The sequence below is a fragment of the Nuphar pumila genome, chromosome 13, assembly GCF_984573655.1.
Source record: "Nuphar pumila chromosome 13, dmNupPumi1.hap1.1, whole genome shotgun sequence".
Taxonomy (NCBI): Eukaryota; Viridiplantae; Streptophyta; class Magnoliopsida; order Nymphaeales; family Nymphaeaceae; genus Nuphar; species Nuphar pumila.
This window is the reverse complement of record NC_143261.1, coordinates 3806678-3829174: the sequence shown is the minus strand read 5'-3', so window position 1 is coordinate 3829174 and position 22497 is coordinate 3806678. Positions and strand designations below refer to the sequence as shown.

At 39.7% G+C, this 22497-nt stretch overlaps 2 protein-coding genes across 2 annotated transcripts; both read right to left on the bottom strand.

Moving 5' to 3' along the window:
- Window positions 1-457: 457 nt before the first annotated feature.
- Window positions 458-4693, bottom strand: PYRD (Cytidine/deoxycytidylate deaminase family protein). Its single transcript, XM_089984860.1, has 3 exons — window positions 4175-4693; window positions 2717-3015; window positions 458-1327 (listed from the first exon to the last, which is right to left on the bottom strand). The coding sequence occupies exons 1-3, from the start codon at window positions 4598-4600 to the stop codon at window positions 718-720; spliced, it is 1335 nt and encodes a 444-aa protein (XP_089840986.1). The 5' UTR covers window positions 4601-4693; the 3' UTR covers window positions 458-717.
- A 3007-nt stretch (window positions 4694-7700) lies between these two features.
- LOC149817555 (uncharacterized) lies at window positions 7701-16526 on the bottom strand. The gene is made up of 6 exons (XM_089984604.1): window positions 15871-16526; window positions 9698-9948; window positions 9183-9558; window positions 8908-9039; window positions 8646-8821; window positions 7701-8125 (listed from the first exon to the last, which is right to left on the bottom strand). Exons 1-6 carry the CDS (start codon window positions 16402-16404, stop codon window positions 8002-8004), a joined length of 1593 nt encoding a protein of 530 aa, XP_089840730.1. The 5' UTR covers window positions 16405-16526; the 3' UTR covers window positions 7701-8001.
- Between the last annotated feature and the right edge of the window lie 5971 nt (window positions 16527-22497).

Genomic DNA, 22497 nt, shown 5'->3' with positions numbered 1-22497 from the left:
ATGTGACGTAAACTCGAAGGAGCTGGATTCGACCGTTAAAGCTTGCACCACTACACAAAATCTGAAGGTATTTGTGCAAAAGGTGCCAGCACTTGCATAATAACATATAACAAATTCAAACATTAAAAATTTAAGCCTACAAGAAGTCTATTAGTTTATCCTGTGTGGCACATGCACACAAATTTTTCTGTTTAATAATTCTAATGGAAGGGTGATCTCAAATCGGTCTATTTTGGGCGTCATATACATAGTTAGCACATTTGGCGGAGGTTCGTCAATGTCCCTGAGATGGGCGCCTTATCTTTCTCTTATGACCATCAACAATCCCTTTTCTTTTTAATGAAGGCATTCCTACAGTATCCTTCTGTACATGCCTGATATAAGAAAAATCTAGAAAAAGTTTCAACAAGTTCTTAACCGGAATCCAAAACAGAAGTTTACAAATACACAGGCAATCATATAAACATTACTTATTCCAATTATCAATAACTATTGCTTCTCATCATCATATTCCATCCTAATAAGATGTAAGTGATCATAAACGATCTGCTACAATATCAATTTTGATTACAAAACTAAAGAAGAATGCATTGGTACTGTTACATTTCAAGAGTTCATGAAATTTTTTATGCGGCTCAACACCAATGTTATCGCAGACGTCATTGTTATTTCAGCTGCCTTCAACAAGGGTTCAAAGTCAATCAAGCATACGAATCACTAAGAAAAATATCCCTCCACAATAACACTATTCTTTGAGAGCCGTGTCTGCAAGTTCTTCAACTTCAGCTCTCTACTCACATTTGCTATTGGACTCTCCTGACTGAATCTACCCCAAACTGGTAAAATTTCCATGACCACCTTGTTAATCATTCCCTCCTGCATAGCTTGTTCAATAATCCCGTTATAAGCATTATCATTTCCTCTAAAATCCACTAAAACACTGCACAACCCCAGCTTTGAGCAGCGATCCAATATGAGATCCATATTTATCTGATCATGAGTAACAATTTCAATTAAGCGTTCTCTTGACATTGATTCCATTTCTTCACCAGGAAGTGCATCTTTCCCTGCAAAAACAAGTGTTTTGGTAGTTGTAGTGCTGAAAGTGGAGAGATCAGGTGGAAGCTTCAGATCTTTTGCTATAATGATTCGGATAGGTTGATTAGCTCCAGTTTCACAAGACATCAGGGACGCATTATCGGTTAAATCAGGCCCAGAAATTATGACACCATCATATTGCTGCAGTAATTGAGAGAAGTATCCGCCAATATCACCAGTGCATTCACCGATCTGATTAAGAACTACACCATTGAACGAGAGAGAGTACCTAAATTTCAGAAAGAAATAGATGTTGAAGATTGGTACTTACAGTTACCCTTTCACAGTCCGAAATATCTCGAAAAGGCATAAGCCCATAAAATAATGAATGAATGATCTTATGAAAATACCAAACAAATAAAAATCATATTGAGTGTGCAGTATGTCCCAAAAAAAATACAGTAACCTGGACAACGTTCAATACAGTCTATCGGAACCTTGAACATTTTTATTTCATTAACAACAAAATGAAAAGTACATCCAGATAATGAGTAACAAAAACACTGCAAGAAAAGTACATCCAGATAATGAGTAACAAAAACACTGCAACATAAAGGTCTTCTTCCCAATGTCAAGTTTCTTGGTTTTCTTTTTTAATGCTTTGGAAGTTCATTTGGTGTAATGAAAAACAAGGATATTTTTTTCTTATTTGAAAAATATGAAAGACATATTCAAAAAATGAGTGTAACTGAGATGCGGATGCTTAGATGGATGTGTGGAAATACAATAAAAGATAAGATTCGGAACGAGGAGATACGTAAGAAAGTAGGTGTTGCACCCATTGAAAATAAGATGCGAGAGAATCGTTTACGGTGGTTTGGACATATTCGGCGAAGGCCTAATGATGCTCCAGTTAGAAGGTTGGAGAAATGGGATAATATATTAGTTAAAAGAGGTCGGGGTAGGCCTAGGAAGACTTGGATGGAGATGATAGGAAAGGATATGAATGCTTTGAACCTCACCGAGGATATGGCATTGGATAGAAATGGTTGGAGGAAAAGGATTCATGTGGAAGACCCAAAATGAATTTCTTTTTTGGTTCATATCACTGACCCCAATTGTTTTGGGATGAAGGCGTAGTTGTTGTTGTTGTTGAAAAATATGAAAGACAAGGATATCCTTAATCCTATTGGAAAATGCCGAGATAGCTTCAGACCTGCCCGACAATCTATCTGCAACATTATGTAGACAGACTGCTACAAGAAAGCCATTTTTCCAGGTGCCAAAATCATTTCATGATTCCCAGTTGAAGATTCTTATTGGAGTTTGATCATGAATTTAGTTATTTAAGGGTTTAAAGTTAAAAAGCAACATAAATAGAAATGTCTTACCATCGGAAACAGTGCTCCTAAAAGAAACCACAGATTAAATAGAAAGAGGGTATGAAACTATAAACATAAAGAAAGGATTAAAGAGTGTGATTGCCACCATGTGAATTCAAGATTTATCTTTCACAATAGCATGACAAACCTCAGGACGTTCTATTATCTGTTCCATTTAACAAAGAAAAATCGAAAATCCGTGTACAGATGGATTTGTAACCAAATGTGCTGACATATGTGATCATGTCAAGAGTAACTAACAAAGACCAAATCACTAGGCTACTTATGAAATATACCTTAACGTAACAAAAGGTTTCCCAGTAAGCATCCGATGTATGTAAGCTTCATTGAGTTTCCGGCAGAGTTCTTCCTCCACGCCAACTGTCACATCAATTCCAGATTCTCTAAGCTTTTCTACTCCCTTTGACGCAACGATTGGATTTGGATCCACCATTCCCACAACCACACGTTTAACATTAGCTTGTATAAGAGCATCAGTGCAGGGAGGGGTTCTCCCATAATGATTACAAGGTTCCAGGCTTACATATGCAGTAGCTTGGTTAGCCAATGACCCGGCTGCTTTTAGTGCAAAGACCTGAAAATATTAGCACTGTCTCAAACACTTCAGCATTCTAAGTAAGCAGCAAACCAAAACTTCTAGTAACAGGTTGGAGGAGGGTGAATAGTTATCAATACATAAGGTGGAAGTAGACCCGGAAAAGTTTTGTATGTCAACAACAACAACAACAACAACAACTACGCCTTCATCCCAAAACAATTGGGGTCGGCAGGAAAAGTTTTGTATGTCAATTAAAAAATTATAAAACACGAACGGGACGTTTACTACGAAGAACAAATGCAGAGTAGCTAGAAACTGAGTATAGTTGAACAACTGATACCATGTAAGCATCTTCTTTCGGCTATTAATTTTACCCTTATTTATAGGGTGTACCCTTTAATGTTCTTGATATATGACTTTGACTTGATAAAACTAAAATATATAACAAACCCAGCATGTCTAAGTAGTAAGTACCATATAAATCTGAATATAATTGACAAAAACGAGGCCAGGCTCTGTTATGCATCATTTCCACTATTAATGACTCTCTAAATCTTGAAGTTGCAAGCCATGCAAGTGTCCATCTTCATTTCGGCATGAATGCAGATTCATTTTCATTCATCTTCCCATATGAACACAAAATCAGAGAAACTGATTCTCATTAGTGAAACCAGCACCAGCATCTTGAAGATACCATAGAACACTTGAAATCCTTTATTTTGTTTAATCACTAACGATGGGGAAACTACACTCGGGATCAGAGACCTAGTCGCGATGGCTAAGCCTGCCGTACTTACGGTCGCTGCCCCAACGGTGTAAACCCGTGGCGCACCCCTGCCCCAAGGGTGTAGCCAATCTTCCGCTGAACAAGCGTTTATTCCTTGCCCTCATTAATGCAAGGGGCTGACGCTCATGAAATGGAACACTGACCACCTGTCTACGCGCCAAACCCCTTGGGGTGGGGCTAGAACACTTTGAAATCCTTATGGTACCATCATTTCACTTTGCCATCATTTTATATCTTTTGGGATCAGCATCTTTACCACATTTGCAAGCAAAATACCCTACACAAGCAGTCTTAGAAGCATCTTATTGCATCAGAGTAAGACCACTACATCCAATCTCATACTTGGTTGAAGAGAAGGAGTGGTGCAAAAAGAAAGAATAAAAATGGAACAGAACAACAAGTGGGTACCTCAGCATGAGGCTGCCCTGCCTTTGGATGGAACCCTTCACCCACAACCTTCCCATCCATGACAATAACACAACCCACCATTGGGTTTGGACTAGTGAACCCAAGTGCCTTCCTGGCCAGCTCCACACACCTCCTCATGTAGAAGGAATCATCCCTCTGTGCAGAACCATCACATCTGATCACCAATCCATGGCTCCCATAGCCTTTGATAGAATAATGCACACTCTTAATAGGGTGGAAACCAGACACCCACCAGAGAAAATCACGAGAATTGGAAGGATTGACAGAAAACCCATGTACCCACTTGCTGAAATGGGGGTTTTTGTTGCCTATCAAAGACCCATTTCTGCACAGCCTAGGCGCTGAAACAGGTACCCTTCTGCTTTGAATGGAGGATGGTGAAGAGGGGAGAATCAAAATATCCATGCCTTTTGCTTCCTTCCCGCTGAGGCAATGTTGAGGAGAAGACTGTGCCAAGCAAAGCCACCAAGACCCACCGCAACTTCACTTGGTCCATCCGAGAGCAAGGAGGAATCGGGTTAGTGCTAAAACTAAGGCTGTGAGTAGGGATGTCAATGGGTCGGGTTAGACCCGGATCCGACCGGTACCATACCCTATATGGTCAGGGTTCGGTGATAAACAAGAAGGTTCGATTAAAATCTGGGTCGGATCTGAAGGGTCCAATTAATATATGGAGCCGGGTATTGTTTGTAAGTTTTCTATATCCACAAATTTTCAATGTAAAAAATATAAAAATATATTATTTTACAGGGTATGGTCCGGGTCTGGTTTATGGAATCCTTATAGGATCCGGGTATGGTTTCTTTTATGGTGAGTCTGATTAGACCTAAGTCCAGACCCAGTACCATAATCTCAAATCAGGCCTGAGTTTGGTTTTACCTGGGTCTGAACCAAATCACCGGTTGACACCCCTACCTGTAAGGGATAAAGCAAAGACCAAACGTGCCCTCATTGGATCACTTCTCTTAAATGGATAGTTTGGTCTTTTACTAATTGCTTTGGGTGTAGAATTCAAGACCCGGACCTACTTGGAGCCGAGGAACCATCCTCAATCTTATTATGGTTAAAGGAGAAACCTGACAGGGTTTGGTTAGTTAGTGGGACATCTGATCACACTTTTTTTTTATGATGAAGGAAAACCCTTACCAAGAACTGGATCACTTAATGAGCCCGCCTCCTTGCAAGGTAAAACATTGGGTTGAGGACACCACCACCCAGACTTACTTGCCCCAATGATGATAAAGCAACGACAGCTCACTTGAGCCAGCGGGATTCAATCCTGAGCCTTCAGCTTGACACATCTGATCACATCTTTATGTTGAATATAGAACCAAAATAAGGTACTTTGGATTATCCAAACCATAGGTGCATTTTTTTTTTGAAAGGCAAGCAGGGGTTAAGCAGACTCCTACCAGTTATACAACGATACCATTGGGATTTGAACTTGCAACGCCCCAACACAAGGTGACGTGCACTAGCTGCTCCCCACCTTTGGTAAACTATAGTTGCATTGTATTCCATACATGACTCATTTTAAAAGCCATAAATACATGTAACAAATGTTTTAAGAAACTAGATTTTAAAGTTTTTTTTTTTTATAATTCTCAAGCTTTATCAGCAAAATCTTGACATAAACAAATAAAATAAGTAAAATAATTCTTAAAATACCAGGTTTTCACAATTAAACTACAGAAGCAAAGAAATTAGAAAAATCAATTTTTAATACAAATAATTACATCTACAATCAATATTAATCAAACATAAACCAAACAAATGGCATTTCCAAGGGGGTCAAGGTGGGTCCTCACCTGGAACCAAAGAGAAAAAACGACCACAGAGTGGGCATTAGACTAAAGAGAAAAAAACTTACAAAATGTGGGCATTAGACTAAATCGTGAATGGGAGAGAGAGAGAGGTTTAATCGGGTCTGAAAATGGATCCAAGCCTAAGTGATGTACTCTGGATTCAGGTTTGGTTCTGGGTATTTTTGGACCCAAATGGATCCTTGGGCTCGGCAGGTCAGATAAGTATCTAGTGTAACAGACCCAAGGGGTTTGGCATAGTGGGATGGGGTCTACACAATTTGATGGGCAGTCTGTCTAGGTTCAAATCCCATGGGTGTCACCTCCTGCCTAAGCCGAAGCTTGCCGACTCCCAAGGGTCGAAGTGTAAGCCCTCGAGCTTTTATGCTGCCACGAGAGCGACCGTAAGTACAGTAGGCTGAGCCAGCACGGCTAGGTCTAGGAGCCTGGGGCGGTTTCTCTGAGTAAAAAAAAAGTATCCTGTGTAACGAACATGTCAGGAATATTATGGTGTGAATGGCTCGACAATTCAGGGCAAGCTGATCCTGTAAAAGGCCAGGTGAGATTAGCAATCACAAACCCCACCCCTCTGTTGGTCTCACTTGTACTGAGCTACAGTAAGTGGGTGAGGTTTGACAGGATCGGCTTTGCAATTCAGGTCATCAAGTAGATTGACCATTAGTTGGCCTCAAACTAGGTCAAAGAGGTCGAACTTGACCAGTAAACATCATAACTATAGAAGAAATTAGTGTGAAAAAGATTTTGAATATCAATAATGTAAACAAAAAATTGAGAATATGTATACACTTGAGCAGGGTTTAAATCCGTTAAAGTCTCGTTAGTTCAGGCAGGTTATAATGGGTATGGTACAAATGAGTTCCATATACATATTAGGTGCCGGTTCAAATTATAAAGAACCAAAGCCTCGTGTATAGAAACAGGTCCAGTAAAAATGGATTCAGGTCATAAATTTAAAAGTAGCCCATTTCTAATCAGATCTAGGTTTCCGACCGAGAACATGGGTACAACAAGAGCAGGTTGGATTGAGTCTATTCAGTTTGGATCTATGCAACCCCAACCCTAAGTATGAATTTTTATGGACACAAATATAACATTTTAACCCAATCATCTGATAGTCTTTTTTTCTTTTTTTTTTTGGTTTATGACACAAGGAAACATCATCTAGACTCGAAGACTTGGTCGAGCTGGCTCAGACTGCCATACCTACGGTCATCAACCCAGACGCATAAAACTCCACTGTAAAATCCAGTATCATAACAAAGATGCAAATAACCATATCTGAAAACACCACTGTAAAATCCAGAACAAACCCACTCTTCAAAAGTAAAAAGCAGTGTCAGGATAAGGATGGCCCAACTTATATCCAACCCGTTTGCGCCCATAATTGGGGAGGCAGTGACTGTCAGTGAGGCACCCCATCCAAAAGCACAAGCTCTCCCTAATTTTTTGTCATTATAAGGTTATTAAGGGCAGAAGGAGCAAACCTATAGCTTTCGAAGCCCTCCATGGAAGTGTGTTACATGTAATTTGGTCCTATATGCTGATCCATGCAATCTTGACCAATTTAAAGATTCAGAGAAACCATAAGGGGGTGTTTGAAAGCCTCGGATCTCAGATCCAAGGATTTGAGATGGCACCAAGATCCGAGGCAACAAGCACAAGAAATACAAAAAAGAAAAAGAAAAAGGAAGACACGAATGTATACCATTATGTATGCAGTGATTGTGAATGGTTGAATACATATAATGTTAGGCCTCTTTGGATTACAAAGGTCCCCAAAAGCCAATACAAAGAACCATACCTTCATCTAGAGCAATTTCTGATCTCCCCAATTCCCAACCAGCATATGGCCCCTCTCCTCATACGACCAAGGTCATCTTGATTTGATCCACTTGATCAAACTATTCTGCCCTGCCCAAGCACCTAACCACCAGCCATATATAACTTATGACTTATATGAGAAGCAGCTTTTTTTATTATCATTTATTCCCACTCAATTGTAGATGGTGGCTTCGATGTTATGTCAAATAGAACCCGGTTCACTTCTTGGACACCATTGCAGATCTTTGCAGAGACGTCCGCTAGGAACTCGCGATCAAAATAGAACCTAAAACAAACAAGGGTTACCATATCAGAATAGTTGTTCAGGGTGCAAAGGTTACCTCAGTTATCTAACTCAAAGCCTTTGCCTGGTAGTGCAGACACAATGAGCTGATATAGATCTGACACGACAGTGCCAGCACCCATTCAAATACTGAACTGTGGATTGTGACTCAAGTTTTAGTTAAACAAGGTTGCATTCCAGCACCCAATTGTCCTCTGCCACAACCTATGTCACACGGATACTCCACTTTGACTGCCCTTCCGTATTCCCTTGTATACTAGTTACATTTAAAACTTCATAAAAATGGCTGTATCCCCGTATCTTCAGCAGTATCCATGTGACAGGTCACAACTCTCACCCATGGACAATTACATTCAGTTCTTTCATAAGACATACATAATATGAAAACAATCCTAGCACAATACGTTGCATCCTATCGTATCAAGAAATCCCGAAACACATGCATCACAAAATGTTTTGCCTTCAAAGAGAATATAAAGATGGCAAAAAAAACGTAGCTCACCAGTCTGCAGTCATCCCATCCTCACTTGTGACAGCTCTAAGAGATACTGCACGAGAATGAGTTCTTTGATCACCTTGAACACCCACTGTTCTATCTCGCAACAGAACAGCAAATGCTTGCCAGATAGAGTCATAAAGCCCAGCATCCTTGATTGACTGAATATATATCTCATCAACCTAATGCATTAAGAAAACATAAGAACAAGAAAATATCAGATGAAAAGAAATGCATTAACGTTCTGGTAATGCCCCTTAGTAGAAACCTGACGCAGGATCTCCAAGTTGTTACCCTCAGTAACATCACCCAATATCCGCACAGCCAGTCCTGGTCCTGGGAAAGGATGGCGCTTAAGAAAAGCTTGAGGAACATTTAGAATGCTCCCCAGTTGTCGGACCTGCATATGAAAAGCCATCACACAACTTCAAGACAAACTGCATCAAAATCGAAGTATATAATTCCTAGACACAACTTGGGCTGAGGATCAGGTGAGAGTGAGACTCAGGTGCCAAGCAAGACAAAGCATGCATTCAGTCGAACCTCATCCTTGAAGAGGAGCTTGAGTGGCTCAATAAGCTTCAACTTCATGTTCTCAGGAAGGCCCCCCACATTATGGTGACTCTTGATGGTGTGAGAATGATTTTTTCCACTGCCGGGTGGTGGACATGACTCGATCACGTCTGGATACAATGTTCCTTGAACCAAGAAAGCAGGCCTTTTTCCCAACTTGTGCTCCAAGTCTTGGGCAAAATCATCAAAAATAGAGATGAACTCCCCACCAATTATTTTTCTTTTGGACTCGGGATCTTCAACACCTTTGAGCTTACTAAGAAACCGCTCTGTTGCATCTACACATGTAACTGGCAAATGCAAGTCACTCTCAAATGTTGAAATGACACGTTCTTTCTCTTTATACCTAGATAAAGATAGCTGTATTAGAGAAAGAAAGACAAGATAATCTCATGAATAATCTACAGTACATCAGTTTCAAGTTTCAACAAAAGCTGGTGTTTTCACATTCAAGAGTAACCCCAAGAAGGCAGTTTGAAGCCAACCTCAATAAACCATTGTCTACAAAAACACAATGCAGCCTATCTCCAATTGCTTTATGGACAATAGTAGCAGCAACGGTTGAGTCAACTCCACCAGATAGTGCACAAATTACATGCTCTTCAGGTCCCACCATCCCTTTGATCTCTTTTTCTTGTTCTTGTAGTACATCATATAAGTTCCAGTCAGCAGTTATCTCGCAGATATTGAAAATGAAATGCTGTAGAGTTTCCATTCCTTGTGGAGAATGAGTCACCTGTAGGGCATCAGCTATAACATTAAGCAAACACTTGGATTTATAAGGAATACACAATATTGCAAGTACAAGAAAAGAACCACAAATGGAACCCAGAAATGCATAACCAAATTATGATAAAACAGCCTTTATAGAGGGAATTCAAACACTAGCTAAAAATACAAATAGCACAAACCAGTAAATTACTCAGACAAAATTTTTATTAACTAATCAAGTTCACAAGTCAATGATGAAATAAGAAAAAAGTGCAATAAACTCATAAACAAATTATCAGATTTGTGCTTCTCTCACAAGAATTGTGAACAATCTTTGAGTACAAGAAAGAGAGGAGGAAGAAAAAAGTGGCAGACAACATGGCTGAGAAAAAGAGCCCCATCTTACTGAATTATATCGGAGGTACTTACATGACTCTAGGGGTTTTTTGCTACTATTCTTTTCCTGTCACAATTAATAGCTTGTGATAATATACTGCACAGACAAACGACAGTAAAATACATGAAACTTATAATAATCTATAAAGGTACCACTACATGCCCTTTTCCTTGCATAAACCATAAAAAATAATCAAACATCCACTAGAAAACATGCTTTACTAATCAGATCAAAGACAAGATTAAAAAAAGGTTTAAAATTTTGATATACTAAGCATACATGAACATGCACAGATCATAGTCACAGATATTGCCGATATTTTAAAAATATCGCGATATTAAAGCTGTAAAATAAAAAAGCGATATTAAATGTAAAATATTGCAATATTTTCAAAATATCAGCAATTTATATATGTTGCGATATCATCACAATAATATCGCTATTGCAAACCTCAGCAGACGAGTGCTGTTATTTTTTCAAAAGTGTTTGTGCAAGGGTATTTTGGGATTTTAGAAAAAAAAGGATATATATGTTAGTAGTTTTTTAAAAGGTTACTTTTGGAATGAGTTTTTTAAAAGACCCCTTAGGGTTTTAAATCTTTTAAGTTTTAACGTAAGGGAGGTCTACTGTTGACCCTCGGTACTCGGTGACTGCCTTGCGACAGGGAAAGAAAGAAGGAAGGAAGAAAATAAGGAAGGAAAGAAAGAGGAAGGAGGTCTCAGGTCTTGGTGGCTTCACTGCGACAGGGGAATAAAGAAAGAAGGAAGGAATGAAGAGAAGAAGGGAAGAAAAGAAGGAAGGAAGGAAAGAAAGAAAGAGAAAGGGAAGGAAGGAGGTCTAGGTGGCTGCCCCGCAACAGAGAAATAAACAAGGGAAGGAAAAAAAGAAGGAAGGGTCTCAGTGGCTCCTTTGCTTTACATCTATTTTTTCAAATTTTTTGTTTTATTTTTTAAATCCCAAGATTTTCTTGAGATTTATTGGAAACCTATAATATCTCGATATTATACCTCACAGAGATATAGCCGATACCGATATTTGTGACTATGGCACATGCACACTAGAAAATGTATCGGTTAACCAAAGGATAAAAGCAGGAAAAAGAAACTCAGTTGCAATGGACGAACAATGCATACATACACAAGCGCGCGCGCACACACACACACAGATTGCTACATCAATTTTAAAGACTGAGTAGACCATTGTTTCAAGCTTGTGGTGTATGTGTCCCTCACGCCATGGAAAAAAGAAAAGAATACCATTTTCATGAGTAAAGCTTTCATCAAGAAATAAAATTCTATCATCATAATTGGAGAGGTGCTACAACTTCAACCATAACATCATACCTGTTAAAATGTAAAAAGAATTATATGTATTTTTATTTTTTATTTTCTTATGTTTTTTATTTTTTATTTTGTATCTTAACCAGTGTTGTTAAAAGCGCGCCTCAAGGCGCAAAAAGCGCGCCTCGCCTCGAGGCGAGGCCCTTTTCGCCTTGAGGCGCACTTAAAAAGTGCAACAGCCTCAAGGCGTACGCCTTGAGGCGAGGCGCGCCTCAAAGTGAGGCGCGCATTAAACATCGGATGGCCCGGACCCGAGTTCGACCCGGATCCGGGCCCGTATTCTTGAAAGATAAAGACACAGGCGCTTCGGGGCGAGGGAAAGCCCTCGCCCCTTCTCTCTCCACTCTGTCCCCTCTCGTCCACTGCCACTGCTCGCCGCCGGCCACCACTCGCCGATCATCGCCTCTGCTGAGAAGGGATCATAACCAATCGAATGATGAGAAGAATGGGTTTCTCTGTTGGAATCCCTCTGGTACTAGGACTCCCCTTCTTCCCTTTCTTCTATTATCTGAAGGTTGTGCAGAAGTTGGATGTGCCCACGTGGTTGCCCTTCGCCGTCTCCTTTTTCTTCTTTGGTTCTGCTCTGTTGGGGGTGAGTTATGGGATTGTGTCCTCTTGTTGGGACCCTTTGAGGGAAGGGTCCCTTTTGGGATGGAACGAAGCTCAGAGGAACTGGCCCGTTTTCTGGCAGTCGCTGTGGGGAAGATCAGAGAAGAAGTAGTGGCGCTCCAATATGTATTTTTTATTGTGTAGTTCCAACTCTTGTGAGAGAAACCGCAGGCAAAGTGTTGCGAGTTGTTCCTATAAATTCTTTGTTTTGCTGCTTACCTTATTATTGGTTTTCACCTATCTGAGATACGCTTTTATCACGATATTTTGAAAGAATATATGTCGAAAAAAACGATATTTACGATACATCTCTTATTTGAAAGTGCCACCTTTTTATCACTGTATTAACACAAATAAAGAAATGTCTAAACTCTTAAAAAAGGATTGCAAAACCCTCCAGTAAGTTTAGTGAAAGCTATGTAGTCTAACATGAACTTATAATTAAATGGTTTGTTGAAACTGTAGAGAGAGAGAGAGAGAGAGAGATGGTTCTGCCAAATTGTCGTTGCTAAAATATGTTTTTCAAATGTGGTGTTGGGAATAGAATTGCTGAATGGTGTGCAGAGGATGTTGGGGAAACCGCAACACATCTCTAGTTCAAGGATCCCAAACACAGCATTGATGGTTAATGAGATTCAGGATTTATGTTTCGTATATGCTGTGAAATAAGAGCTCGCGTCCTGTTTAATCGCAGTTTGGTTAGATTTTCCCTTTGTTCAATTGTATGTCCACAATCTAAAAGCTTTTATGGATTTCTGTGGATCCCCACTTAAATCTTTTCCTTTGAATTTTCTTGCCTATTTTTATGCAAACCATCTGAGCCATGTTTCAAATATCTGGCCAAGACATCACTGAGATAACCATATTCCAAGTTATAATTTGTATCATAGAGATGATTAAAGTGTTTGGCTTGCAAGTAATAAGTTTTAGCGTTCAAATCTTTTTGGTTTTCTTTTTTTTGATCTCCATCTACAGAAATAGTATCCAACAATTTACACAGCATCAAATCAGGCCGCTTCTTCCTTAAACAACAGTGCAGCATTAAGAGTTTTTGAACGATCTCACTCCTAAGAGCACCCGTGTCCATTCATTGCTTCCTTCATATAGGCAAGCCAAATAGAATTGTTGGACAACACCGACAAATGAACCAGCCGGATCCTCATCATTTAGCATATCAGACAACACATCAGTCTCAGGCAGAATGATATCAAATGGGCTCTGCATTACACCAGCCACCCTGATAAAACCGGCAGCATCATGAAGGGCATAAGCAACCCGAATGCACCCAAACAGACTACGCTACCTGAAACTCTAACTGCAAAATGTCGGGAGGCTCCCAATCTGATGGAAACTCTACCTGAAACTCGTGTTGGTTGGCGCTTCATCAATAAAGCATTTCTTATTTATTTATAATTTTAGATCATTTTTATAGTTTTTTTTAAGTTTAAAAAAAAAAAAATTTGAGGCTTACGCTTTGCGCCTCGAGGCTTACGCCTCGCCTCAGATTTTGGTGGAGCGCCTCGCTACGCCTCAATGCTTTTCACAACACTGATCTTAACTATCTAGTTCATATCGAACTAGATAGTTAGGGTTTTGGTCAAGTTCCAGTTGGAACTTGACCAAACTCTAGCCGTTGGAGCAGCTCCAACGGCTAACGGGAAAGCTCTCCTCCCCTCTCTCTTATAAATAAGGGGCGCATCCCCCATTGTAACTTACTTGAAGAAAATGCTTTTTAAGCATTTCATATTTTGAATAAAATCCTTTTTTTTATTTTGTGTTTTCCATATTTAACCTTTTACGGGTCTTGTGAGAAGTGTCTTTCTAGACACTTGTTTGGTTGATTCAAAAACAAACTTTCGCTCATTGTACCGTAAATTTGAGGGGGAGTGTTAAAATGTAAAAAGAATTATATGTATTTTTATTTTTTATTTTGTATCATAACTATCTAGTTCATATCAAACTAGATAGTTAGGGTTTTGGTCAAGTTTCAGTTGGAACTTGACCAAACGCTAGCCATTGGAGCTAGTCCAACGGCTAGAGGGAGAGTTCTTTATGAGCTCTCCTCCCCTCTCGCTTATAAATAAGGGGTGCATCCCCCATTGTAACTTGAAGAAAATGCTTTTTAAGCATTTCATATTTTGAATAAAATCTTTTTTTTTATTTTGTATTTTCCATATTTACCCTTTTATGGGTCTTGTGAGAAGTGTCTTTCTAGACACTTGTTTGGTTGATTCAAAAACAAACTTTCACTCATTGTACCGTAAGTTTGAGGGGGAGTGTTAAAATGTAAAAAGAATTATATGTATTTTTTTTTTGTGTCATAACTATCTAGTTCATATCGAACTAGATAGTTAGGATTTTGGTCAAGTTCCAGTTGGAACATGACCAAACTCTAGCCGTCCTAGCTTAAAAAATAATGACAAAAAGGAGTCAACTCATTTTCTATAATGATGTCTCAATTTTTCTCAATTATTATATGAGCAGAAGCTCAAACATGCAGAAACATACCAAACAGGAAATTGGCAACAATTCTATTAATACTAATCAGTGCTCAGGCATGATCAAACAAAGGACCGTGTAAGTCATACTTTAGTCTCATCAAAGCAAAGCAAAACCTGATCACTAGTTAGGGAAGAAGCGAAAAAAAGACAAAAATCACCATACCAAAGAAAAGATGTTGACAAGACCAAACATACCCAAAACTAATACCTCCAATGAATCCAATGGCATTTTTATAGCAACCACATGCATCGCATTAATCATGTTCACCATAAACAATCAAACCAACCAATATCGCCCTTCCAGACTCATGCAAGTATGTGTTCAAAAGCATAATAGGCACGATAAGATACGAAACTGAAGACGCAAAACTAAGTTGATCATTTGCACCACGCCAGGGTACTTAAGATAATGAAGTCATAACTTCTACGCAACATCAACCAGACAATACAGCTCCAAAATAGTATTTATTTCAAACATTAGTTACAAGACAGATAATTACATAAAATCCCTTTTATTTTCTTGCAGGCGTTCAGCCATAGTTCATGATAGGTTCATATACCAAATTCACATTCCATCAACTAATAAACAAATATAAAAGAGGAAAAGGCAACAGTAAAAGGAAAAACCAACACATGAAAAACCAGTGTCAAACACTGACACAACTATTACCACGAGTGACATCTTCGTCACTCAGCGGCAATTTTGTTTTTATAAAGTTTTTCTTTCTGAGCCTCAACAGAGAAAATGGTTGTATTCTCTAATATCAACAATTCAATAAATTTACTAACAGGTGATTTAGATAAAGAAAAGGAGAAGATGGAAGAAACCGTATCAACATAAACAAAAGAGTTAGAGCAAACTAGCAAACAGAACTATAAAGTAATCAAGATATTTAAGATATTGTAACAATTCTCAATGACTGCTGAGCTTAATTTAAATCACCACTTTTGTAAACACCAACTAAAGAAAATACCATAATGTTACTCTTTGGCAAACTAGATGCCAATAATCCTACTTATCATCCTAATGAAAACCAATCAAAGATGAAAGGAAGCCGGAAAAAATAGAATTTTTCAAATGACCCACAAAAAATTTATACCTCTGGATGATACTGAAGCCCATAAATCCTTCTTGAATGATTCTCGATCGCAGCGACACTGCTCTCCTTGCTCCTCCCGACCACATCAAAACCCTTGGGCAACCGAACCACCTCGTCGCCATGACTCATCCAGACCAACTGCTTCCACTGCCCCTCCGCCCGCGGGAAAAGTTGGCTCCGGCCATAGACGAAGATCTCGGTCCGGCCGTACTCCCTCCGGTGGGTCGAACCCACCTCACCGCCCAAGGACTGCACGATCAGCTGCAGGCCGTAGCATATCCCAAGCACGAAGATGCCGGACTCCTCGACGTATTGGAGGAAGCCCTCCGGGAAGGTTGGGGCGCCGGGGCAGTGGACAGAGTGGGGGCCGCCGGAGAGGATGATGACCTGCGGGTGGTGGTCGGCGATGGTCTGCAGCGGGGAGGTGCCGGAGATGCAGAGAGAGAGGACGCGGAGTTGCCGGATTCGGCGGGTGATAAGGTGGGTATATTGGGAACCGTAGTCTAGGACGAGCACTCTGGCCTTCCCCTCCATGGCTGCTCTCTCGCTCTCTAGAGTTGCAAGACCTTCCTCTTAGAATCCCTCTTTCTCTCTCTAGATTGCAGAGGACCTCCCCTCCCTCGCTCTTCCTCTATACAAAGCTACAGCTCTCTCTCGAGGGAGGAGAGGGGCTTTTGTGGTTGTGAGGTTTTTGAAAAAGGGGGTACCTTTTTGTTAGTTTTTATATATGGGCCGGGCCGGGAAGAAAGGCAGGGGTTTAGGGTTTTAGCCTTTTAGGGGATGGTGGCGGGAAAGGGCCCTAGCCCCAACTTGGGATCCAGTGATTTGTTAAGTGATTCCTTATGTGCTACATAGCCAATCATATGACAACGTTTAATGAGCTCTACTCAAAATACTGCATGTAATTGGCTGGTGGCACATAAAGAGATCTGTTAAGAGATCCCTGGATTCCCTTTACTCACCCCCACCCTACTTTTGGAAACAATCTACATATGCCAGGAAAAAGGGTTGAATAAGAACCGAATTAGTCAATGGATCAGATTTTATCTGATATCTTACCGAATCCTACTTCGTTTAGGCCTTGTTTGGAAACTAGTAGCTGGGATGGGAAGTGGCATTTCAGAAAGTGGCAGCTGTCAATTCCATGTTTAGTGTAAATACAATGCCACTTCCTATCTCAAATGCATTAACTCCCATCCAGCTACCAGTTTCCAAACATCTACTAGGTGGTAGTTTGGCCAAGTTTTTGCCAAATGCATTAACTCCTATCTCAGTTCCTAGATTCCAAACATGCCTTTAGGTACGATGGCTTGTTCAGGGTTGAACGAAATAAACAAAAAAGACAAATGAGAACATTGGTTATGTTTATTCTATAACAACTGTTCCAAATCCAACATTCGTTTAAACCGTATTCAGATGCTATGTTTCAAATGTTCATTGTTTGATGACGATGTGCAGACAACTTGGACATGGATAATTCCGTACACAACGAGACTTCGGTGAAGCACCTGGTCATTGACGACCAGCGTGAACATCCTCGACGATGCCGTAACAACAAAACCCTTCTTCTCAAGTAGTGTTTCCCATCTCCGTCTACAACCGCATCACCTCTCACGTTGATGACACCATCGACCGTACCGGACAATCTCAGACTGGAGACGGTTCACCATCATCTGATAGGTCCTAAGCATACTCTGCCTCTCCTCAGCCTATGCCTCCAGAACCCAATTCAAGGATGGCAATTCACCACAATTCCGATAAGAGTGCTTGATTTCAGAGAGTTTTCGAAGTTGGGCAATGATCGCTCGATCTGCAACCTTCACGTTTTCAACATCAAATGGCATGTGCGCCTTTTGCAACTGAAGGTAAGCCGATTCGAAGGTGGAAATGTTAACGAAAATGCAAGAAACCAGAGAATCAAGAGGTGGGAAGGTACCAATTTGGGGGGGTTTCGACGAGTCACGAAGATGGTCGGGCTTGATAACGACCACCTTCGGATCCGTGATGACCTCCTCTTTGGAGTTGAAATCGTCATCACCCATCACTGGAATCTGCTCATATTCGTCTTCCTTGGCGAAGAACTCTATGGTTTCCGACTTGCCGACGCTGGCGAACCGCTGGAACAGCTCCGCTCCCGACGAAGACAAACACTCGACTTGGTGGTGCTTTCGGAGGAGGAAGAAGAGAATGAAAGGAAGAATCTGCCCTTGAACACCATCCCATCTTCCCCTTCCTTTTCTCTTCGATTTTTTTGTCGATCCTTACTCTGTAAAATCGGAGAGAGAGAGAGACGCATCGACGGGCATGGCGCCCCGATACATTTTTTTTGTTCCCTTTGTTCCTGATCTTTTTGCAACAGGGGGGAGGTGGATCGAAAATAACGTTAAGTTAATGAACATGCAGATTTGATGGATATCCAAACGAGCTTTTCACATCCAAGTTTAAATCTGAATCCGAATTAGTTTAGGCAACACATACAATTAATAGAATATGGTATCGGCAATATCGGATCCGAATATGAACCATTTATATCCCCAAACCGTATCATAGTAGATCATTGTAGTACATATAACGCAAACGGCCAACAATGACTTCGCTCGTCTAGTAGTAGCAATTTGTAAACGTCACCAAGTTGATGAGAGCTCACAAGTTCAAAACCTAAAAAGCGAGCCCCTTTGCTGCAAGGTCAAAGCCTACTGTACTTTTCAGTAGGGATGCACAGCCAGCTGAGCTAGCTCGAGTTTGGCTCGGGCTTAGCTTGTTTAAGCTCATCTCGAGCTCGAGCTCGTCTGCGAATTTGAATACAAGTTCAGGTTTGGTGTGCTTAAACAAGCCAAGCTTGATCAAGTCATTGAATTCGATTAAGCTTGTATAATGTATATATATATATATATAGCATGTTTGCAAAATAAATCAATAACATTGTTGTTTTCCTGTTGGGTAAGACATATTTCTGGGTCACAATAAGTGAAGTACATGTTCTAGCTAAACGGTGGGTCATTTGTGTAGTTTTTGGAGAGGTTGAGATTGAATCCCACCTTCTCGTATAAATTATTTTTTGAAACAATGGCCAAGCTCAGCTCGGCTCGGCTCCGAGCTCGAGCTTGGACAGGGGCATTGTGAAGCAAGCCGAGTTCGAACAGCTTTCCAGTGGACAAGAGAAACCTCAAGGGTTCTGTCAACCAGAGGTCTGCCAATGTGAGTTGGTGACTGAAAGGAGGAAGATTTTCTATTGGTCTAACACAATGTTGTATGTATGGTATCGGCAGAAAATCAATACGAACCTAACCTGAATAGGCTATTTTTTAATAAAATTGTAAAAGTTTTAACACGTGTTACATTCTGATTGACACGAAATATTTTTTTAATTATTTTTAGCCGATTCAGAACAATTCACTTGAGAATCGGTATCGAGCCGATTCACCTGAATCTTTGGCCAAACAATTCATAGCCGATACCGATAGTGACAACATTGGTCTAACCAAAATGATAAAAAAAAAAAAGAACAAGCATGTGTTCTTGCATTGCACGTGTAACATGTATACATATGCTTTGTGCATGTGTACATAAAGGCATTTCTGTAATTTTCAATCCCAAGCGTTTGAAACTAATGGCAATCTTTATGGTTAATTAACTGCCAAATTCATGTCTACAGACTTCAATGGGCATCACTCTTTATAAATGGACGCACCTGTTTGAAGGCATGCGAGGTAGAGAACAAGAGGAGAGTTACAAGCTCGGTCCGTTTCGAACCGACTCAGCCCGGTCCGAGTCGAGAGAAATGAAAATAATTCTGAAATTTGTGCAACTATAATGACGGTTCGGCAGTGACGCACCAACTCTGCTGAACCGGTTCTAGTGTTCGCTTGCTGAGTCAGCCAGTCCGCGGTGAAGCCTTCGGTAACGTTGACATCGACCAGGCAAACTACCGGCAGAACCAACCCGGTTCAAGCCACAACCAAGACCCCTGTGCTTGACATGGCTGTTTCAAGCTATGAAACGGGCATTTTATGAGCCTCATAATTCATATGCTGTTTCCATGCACGTAGCCGTATAATAAGGCCTCTCTCTCTCTCTCTCTCTCTCTCTCTCTCTCTCTCTCCTCCTACAATGGAATTGCAGAGTGGAATTCTTGAAGTGCTTCTCGTTAGTGCTGAACGAGTGAAGGGCTCACATTTTTTTGGTACTCTCTTTCTCTCTCTCTCACAATGTATATATAGGGAAAGTATTTGCTACTACAATGAAGGTAAGGAACTAATGAGCTAGAAATCATATGTCAAAGTTGTATCGGCTTAATCTTACCACATAGATGTGTTCAACATGGTTTGTTTGCTAAGGATCAAGACTTGGATCATGTGGATCTTTTGAGTTGTGAAATTTTGTCACATTGTGGGTCATTGATTTTTTTACCCTTTTAAAAACCTAATTACTTGTTGTAATCATATGATGCAAACAAGTTTCCTACAAACAAACCATGTAGATCACATCAATAACATTTGGTTTACAAAAAATTGAATTTTTTTGAAGAAAAAAGTGATTTCTACTCATTAGTTCCTTACCTTCATTAGTAGCCAATATTTACTCATTCATATATATATATATATATATATATATATATATATATATATATATATATATATATATATATATATATATATATATATATATACAACAACAACAACAACTACGCCTTCATCCCAAAACAATTGGGGTCAGCGATATGAACCAAAAAAGAAATTCATTTTGGGTCTTCCACATGAATCCTTTTCCTCCAATCATTTCTATCCAATACCATGTCCTCGGTGAGGTTCAAAGCATTCATATCCTTTCCTATCATCTTCATCCAAGTCTTCCTAGGCCTACCCCGACCTCTTTTAACTAATATATTTTCCCATTTCTCCAACCTTCTAACTGGAGCATCATTAGGCCTTCGCCGAATATGTCCAAACCACCGTAAACGATTCTCTTGCATCTTATTCTCAATGGGTGCAACACCTACCTTCTTACGTATCTCCTCGTTCTGAATCTTATCTTTTATTGTATTTCCACACATCCATCTAAGCATCCGCATCTCAGCTACACTCATTTTTTGAATATGATGTCTCTTGGCAGCCCAACATTCCGTACCATATAGTAAAGCAGGTCTGATAGTCGTCCTATAAAACTTTCCCTTCAACCGCAATGGCATTCTACGATCACACAGCACTCCAGTTGCACTTTTCCATTTCATCCACCCAACCTTTATCCTATGATTTACATCTCCATCAATTTCTCCATACTTTTGAATGATGGATCCCAAATATTTGAAATAATCATTCACCGGTATTTCTTGCTCACCAAGCTTCACTACACTCCCATCTCTCTCTCTCTCTCTCTCTCTCTCTATATATATATATATATATATATATATATATATATATATATATATATAGAGAGAGAGAGAGAGAGAGAGAGAGATGGGAACGATACTCATGTCGAACCCCCCTCCCCTGTCTTGACCTCCACTCCCAGAAGAATGCATGTCAAACCCCGCTCGTCGACCTCTCAACAGCATCCCAGACCTGACTCTGGCAATCTGATGTCTCTCTCTCTCTCAATCGATTGGTTGATCCCGATGGCGATGACAGGCTTGTTTCGTCCATAATTTGTCAAAATTCCGGCTTTTGCAATGAGGACAGCACCATCTCTCTCTCTCTCTCTCTCTCTCTCTCTCTATATATATATATATATATATATATATATATATATATATATATATATATATATGGGTAATTATTTGATGCTATTGAAGGCACACAATTATATGGAACTATTGAACTCAAAATCATATGTTTTAGATTTCTTTTATATATTAAACCATATGGATGTGATCTACAAGTTTTGTTTAGTGGAAAATGAGTTTAAAATCATATGATTGCTACACATAATCAGGTTGTTTTGAGGGCTTCAAAAATTAAGGACCCTCAATGCACTACAATCTCATGACTCAAAAAATCATTCTTTAGGATTGAAATAACGAGATCCAAGGTTTGGTCCTTACCAAACAAACCATCACATCTATGGGGTCTGACTGAGTCGATAAAGCTTAAACCCATGATTTCTAGCCCAATAGTTTCATACAATTGTGCCTTCAATAGCACCAAACATAAACCATATATATATATATATATATATATATATATATATATATATATATATATATATATATATATATATATATATATATTATGAACCAAGATTTTCAATTCTATACACATACATCTGTGTGTGCACTATACACACTAGCCTGATCGATTTAATAGTTTTTGCCATGGATGGTACAAATTTAAAAGACCATTTAGTTGGGTCCATCAAAGCTACCGCTCTACCAGAGTCCAAAGCACACTAAATTATACATTTGCCTAAAAATATATATATTCTTAACTTTAAACTAAACAAAAATATACATATCCTGAGAAAGGTTGGCCTCTATACACAATTGGCTGGCAGATCCTAACCTTTACTTGGACCCAACTGATTGGATCTAAACAATAACCTGGTTAAATCAGGAGATCCGGCTTAGACCTTGTTAAAAATGATCAGTCCACAGCGGTTGATTCCACGTAACTGTTCAGTTGAAATCAGTGT